Genomic DNA, 6,000 nt, shown 5'->3' with positions numbered 1-6,000 from the left:
CTCCTCCTTTGTAGCATGTTAGTAGCGTTGATGCGGTTTTCAACAAGAATGAAGATTTGTTTAAAAAGCTTCTTCACTTCGTCGCTTACCGTAACATTTTCCGAGAAGCTGTAGCCCTTCGATATGATCTTCAACTGTTCGTACATATATTTTTTACGTAGCTCTTTTTGCAGGTGGCGTACGGATGTCTGCCAAACAACATCATGTAGAGAACTACTCCCGATGTCCATAAGTCGCACGATTGCGGAGCGTACGGTCTACAAATGACGAACTCCGGGCTTGCGAATGCGAAACTCCCACAGAAGGTTTCCGACAGCCGCAGCTCATCCTCATCATCTACCTTCGACAAGCAGCAAGTAAATCCAAAATCTATCAACTTTACGGTATCGTTCGCATCCAACACGATGTTCTCAGGCTTTATGTCACCTGAAAACCGGCTCAACGGGGACAATATCGGTGATGTCTCCCCTAACACATGATTTTGCTGAAAAAGCATCGGATTTTCTCGCTCTCGATGGTATGTTGTTGGGCTTCGCATAACGTTTCCAAAACTGTTTTGTTTTGCGAGATTGGTTTGATGCAGCCTGAGCTACGCTTGATTTTGTGTTTTTTACGGTACTGAAAACCGGCTCAACGGGGACAATATCGGTGATGTCTCCCCTAACACATGATTTTGCTGAAAAAGCATCGGATTTTCTCGCTCTCGATGGTATGTTGTTGGGCTCCGCATAACGTTTCCAAAACTGTTTTGTTTTGCGAGATTGGTTTGATGCAGCCTGAGCTACGCTTGATTTTGCGTTCCATATTATGCTTTGCTGGGTTTATGAGATGTAGTTTATCATGCACGAAGTGTGGGTGAAACGTGGATTCAAACTACAAAATAAGTAAAGAGTGCCAGCGAAATTGAAATTAAAGAGTGCGAGCAGCAAAAATGGGGAAAATGTAGCCAAAACTCAAATAACTTGAACATGAGTGTTATGGTTTTAATAGTTTTTTATTTGCATGCATTTATTATAATTGAATGAGCTATATCTACATTTGCATGCATTAATTTATTATATTGCATGCATTACTTAAAACTGAACAAGGTTTTCCATTTTTATAGTTAAAAGAATTATTCATGACGACGACGAATTATCCGGTTTTCTTCCTTTAGGACGGCTGTTGCGTTGATCAACATGGCCAAAAAGGGATGCATCGTCCAGCGCCGTCGACTCCGCAATCGGCAAGTCGTCGAAATCATCGGTGCTGCATCTGGCCTGGTCTTCGTCCACTGCTTCCGTTTTCGGTAGCACAGCCAGCATGTACCGATCCAGCTCCTCCCTCTCCGCTTGCATCTGTAAAGATAAAAATTTGTCAATATAGGCCAGTTGATCAATGATGTACTTCAGCTGAGCGTCCTTATGTTTCTGTTCTATTGCTGTCTTGCGGGCTGTAGATAGTCGGTGGAATTTGTTTCGTGCAATCCGGCGACACTTTGCTGCGGTGAATGGTGGTTTATGTTGGCCGTACTTCATGACAAAGAAGTCGCTCGTGACGAGTGGCACGATGTGAGGCTTTCCATTTGCCTTGTCAATGGTTTTCTCCTCCTTGCTAAGCCGGTGGTGTTCCGCCCGCGATGCTTCAATAATGTATGGAAGTTTTGCGGCAGGGTCAGCGTACTTCCACAGCTGTTTCCGGTCGGCGCAAGACATATTTGAATGAATATCTTGTTTGGAGTAAATGATGTAGGGAGTAATGGTGCGGTTTGCTTTCTTTTGTGATAAATGTTGGGTTTCTGCTGCTGGGTTATGGAAGCTAAAAGTGAACAAAACAAAACAAATTTTTTAATCAATTAAAAACAAGTAACCTTTCGGTCGATTCTTTAAACTTACGAATATTGTTTCATCTGTTCATTATAGTCTACTTTCGCCCAGGTTGCGAGCTGTTTGTAGACTGCTTTGCTCTCTGCGGAAAGCAGCTTGTACTTTTTGCCCGCTTTCCGAAGCAGCTCGGCCTGAAAACGAGAAGAGAATTGAAAAAAATGTTGCAACCATAATCCTTTAGCGACCACATGCACCGCAGCACTTACCCAAGTTAGTTCCGGATGCTGCGATTTTAGCATCCGGAGGTTTGCTTTTATGAAAAGGTTGTATTCATTTGGTGGATGTTTCGGCTTCTCTGCCAAACACGCCTGAATCCCTTTCTTCTGCACAATGCAGAGCATTTCGTCCAGGGTCCGATGCTTATCAATTTTGTGTAGCAACAATTTTGTCGCCACCTCCGCTTCTTCGGCCGTGTGGTTGCCGACAGCGACGCAAGACCAATTTATTTTCTTAAGCCGGACGTCGGCTTTTTTGTCGTCATATATTTTTTACGTAGCTCTTTTTGCAGGTGGCGTAAGGATGTCTGCCAAACAACATCATGTACAGTACTACTCCCGATGTCCATGTAGGGAGTAATGGTGCGGTTTGCTTTCTTTTGTGATAAATGTTGGGTTTCTGCTGCTGGGTTATGGAAGCTAAAAGTGAACAAAACAAAACAAATTTTTTAATCAATTAAAAACAAGTAACCTTTCGGTCGATTCTTTAAACTTACGAATATTGTTTCATCTGTTCATTATAGTCTACTTTCGCCCAGGTTGCGAGCTGTTTGTAGACTGCTTTGCTCTCTGCGGAAAGCAGCTTGTACTTTTTGCCCGCTTTCCGAAGCAGCTCGGCCTGAAAACGAGAAGAGAATTGAAAAAAATGTTGCAACCATAATCCTTTAGCGACCACATGCACCGCAGCACTTACCCAAGTTAGTTCCGGATGCTACGATTTTAGCATCCGGAGGTTTGCTTTTATGAAAAGGTTGTATTCATTTGGTGGATGTTTCGGCTTCTCTGCCAAACACGCCTGAATCCCTTTCTTCTGCACAATGCAGAGCATTTCGTCCAGGGTCCGATGCTTATCAATTTTGTGTAGCAACAATTTTGTCGCCACCTCCGCTTCTTCGGCCGTGTGGTTGCCGACAGCGACGCAAGACCAATTTATTTTCTTAAGCCGGACGTCGGCTTTTTTGTCGTCATATATTTTTTACGTAGCTCTTTTTGCAGGTGGCGTAAGGATGTCTGCCAAACAACATCATGTACAGTACTACTCCCGATGTCCATGTAGGGAGTAATGGTGCGGTTTGCTTTCTTTTGTGATAAATGTTGGGTTTCTGCTGCTGGGTTATGGAAGCTAAAAGTGAACAAAACAAAACAAATTTTTTAATCAATTAAAAACAAGTAACCTTTCGGTCGATTCTTTAAACTTACGAATATTGTTTCATCTGTTCATTGTAGTCTACTTTCGCCCAGGTTGCGAGCTGTTTGTAGACTGCTTTGCTCTCTGCGGAAAGCAGCTTGTACTTTTTGCCCGCTTTCCGAAGCAGCTCGGCCTGAAAACGAGAAGAGAATTGAAAAAAATGTTGCAACCATAATCCTTTAGCGACCACATGCACCGCAGCACTTACCCAAGTTAGTTCCGGATGCTGCGATTTTAGCATCCGGAGGTTTGCTTTTATGAAAAGGTTGTATTCATTTGGTGGATGTTTCGGCTTCTCTGCCAAACACGCCTGAATCCCTTTCTTCTGCACAATGCAGAGCATTTCGTCCAGGGTCCGATGCTTATCAATTTTGTGTAGCAACAACTTTGTCGCCACCTCCGCTTCTTCGGCCGTGTGGTTGCCGACAGCGACGCAAGACCAATTTATTTTCTTAAGCCGGACGTCGGCTTTTTTGTCGTCCTCCGCCGGCAAAATGGCTCGAAGCTGGAGGACCAAATCAGCGTACTCGGCTTCCGTCCACTGTTCTGCAGCAACGTTTCCAAAAACCGCACCTTGTTCGATCTCCGCCGATCCGAACAAATCCTCACATGCGTTAATCAAACTCGAGGCCATTTTCTGCACCAAACTTTTTATTTTCTCTGGAGTAAAATAGGTTGCGTCTACTTTTTTCGTCCGTAGGCAGGCGTCTGTAAAATGACGTCGGTTTTTTTTGGCAGGTACATTGAGTCGATTCTCTGTCTTGCTTCTGCTGGACAACTGAAATGTCAGTTGAACGAAAAGGAATTTATTATTTTTCAATAGCTCACAAACAAAATCAAGAAAATGTTGTTTCTTTCAACGTAACTGTTCCGATATTGTTGCGACCATGTGGAAGAATCATCATAAAATTAATTATAACGACTAGAGTGAGCAACTTATTTCAAAACAAGAATAATAATTAATTCGTTCATTGGTTTTCGTTATTCTCGTTGGAGAACTGAACCCACACTTTGTAAACACGACAATTGTCTTCAATTTCATACGAAAAATTATTTGTTTCTGCTGTAACAGACTTTTTTTTAATTCACATCTGCGCATATATATTAAAAATGAATCTTTTGGTCTCCAAATTACCTTTCCAAAAATATTTAATAATGCGAGATCGGGTTCTTACAACCAGACTTATTTCCGGTTTTGTAGTTTTTTCCGATATCAGCAGTTTTGACCAGTACCATGGTGCACCTACGATGAACCGCAATCGTAAAAATATGTTCTTTCAACATTCATCTTTCTCCTGCTTTCTTCGAAGTAAGTCTAAAGATAACGAAATAATAATTTTTTACTTAATAAAAAACAAAGTTCTGTTTCTAGCAAAACAATGAATAAAATAATTTCATTTCTTGTTGTTTTGCTAGAAACAGAATCATCGCAGACCTACTTGAAGAACTGAACCCGTGTTTTGTAAACATGGTTTCATTGAAACCACCTTCATACGTTGATGCAATAATGGTTCGTTTCTGCTACAAAAGACTTTTTTTAATCTGCATCTGACCATATCGAAATGAAATAAGTTTTCTTGGTCCGCAATTTACCATTCCAAAAATATATAATAATGCGAGATCGGTTGCAAACAACACAACTTATGCCCGGATTTGCTTATTTGACAATATACAGCTCACCGGAATCACCTTCGGTAAAGTTTACCCGTAGAAATGTGTTCTTTAATTATACATCTTCATCCTATTTGCTTGTCGTCAGTTGCTCGGACTTGAAATAATTATGTTTTAATTTTTCAAAAACAAAGTACTGTTTCAAGCATAAAAACAAGAAATAAGATTATTTTTTTTATTGCTCTACGACCACCTACTTGAAGAACTAAAATGTAGGAACCGCATTTTGTAAACATGCTGACATAGAAGACAATTAAATTTGTATTTGTTTCTGCGCTAAAAGACTTTTTTTAATCAGCACCTGACCAAATCGAAATTAATTAAATCTTATTCGTCTCCAATTGACCTTTCCAAAACTATATCATAATGTGGGATCGGTTGCGAAAAACTCGACTTATTCCCGGTTTTGTTTGTTTGACGATGTAAGCGGCTTTGACCGGGAAGACCTTCAATGAAGTGTCAACGTCAGTTGATTCAACTGCGATAGTTTATCTTTCAATAATTCAAAAATGAAAGTGTTTTTCTAGCAGAGAATACAAGAATTAAAATTCTTCTTATTTTTGTACACATGATGACATTGAAGTCACCTTGATACGTTAATGGAGCAATTGTCTGTTTCTGCTCCAAAACACTTTTTTTTATTTACATCTGCACATATCGAAATAAAACAAATAAACTTGGTCCTAAATTTACCTCTCCAAAAATATATCACAATGCGAGATCGGTTGCGAGAAACTCGACTTATTCCCGGTTTTGTTTATTTGACGATATAAGCGGCTTTGACCGGGATGACCTTCAATGAAGTGTATCGGTAGAAATGTTTTCTTTCAGCTTTCATGTTCGTTCGCAACACGACGAACGCGACAACCCGAAATAACTATGTTCTCAAAAAATTTCCGTTCAATCCGAATTTATTATTTTCCCCAAAAAGAAAGCACACGCCTTGTCAATGCGACACATCCGATCCATGATTGTCAAATAAAGTTAGAACACACCTCTTCCTCCTAACTCGTTGGGGATTTGTAGGTTTGTCAATAGCTCAAGCTGGTGCATGCTGATT

The 6,000-nt window shown here is 40.6% G+C and overlaps 1 protein-coding gene across 1 annotated transcript; it reads right to left on the bottom strand.

Moving 5' to 3' along the window:
• Positions 1 to 2,573: 2,573 nt before the first annotated feature.
• On the bottom strand, positions 2,574 to 3,903 carry LOC131292354 (nucleolar transcription factor 1-B-like). Its single transcript, XM_058320810.1, has 4 exons — positions 3,478 to 3,903; positions 3,281 to 3,402; positions 3,113 to 3,203; positions 2,574 to 2,699 (listed from the first exon to the last, which is right to left on the bottom strand). The coding sequence occupies exons 1-4, from the start codon at positions 3,901 to 3,903 to the stop codon at positions 2,574 to 2,576; spliced, it is 765 nt and encodes a 254-aa protein (XP_058176793.1).
• Between the last annotated feature and the right edge of the window lie 2,097 nt (positions 3,904 to 6,000).

The sequence above is a fragment of the Anopheles ziemanni genome (genome assembly GCF_943734765.1).
Source record: "Anopheles ziemanni chromosome X unlocalized genomic scaffold, idAnoZiCoDA_A2_x.2 X_unloc_5, whole genome shotgun sequence".
NCBI classification, from domain to species: Eukaryota; Metazoa; Arthropoda; class Insecta; order Diptera; family Culicidae; genus Anopheles; species Anopheles ziemanni.
Note: the sequence above shows the minus strand (reverse complement) of the source record. Positions and strands in the feature narration are given on the sequence as shown.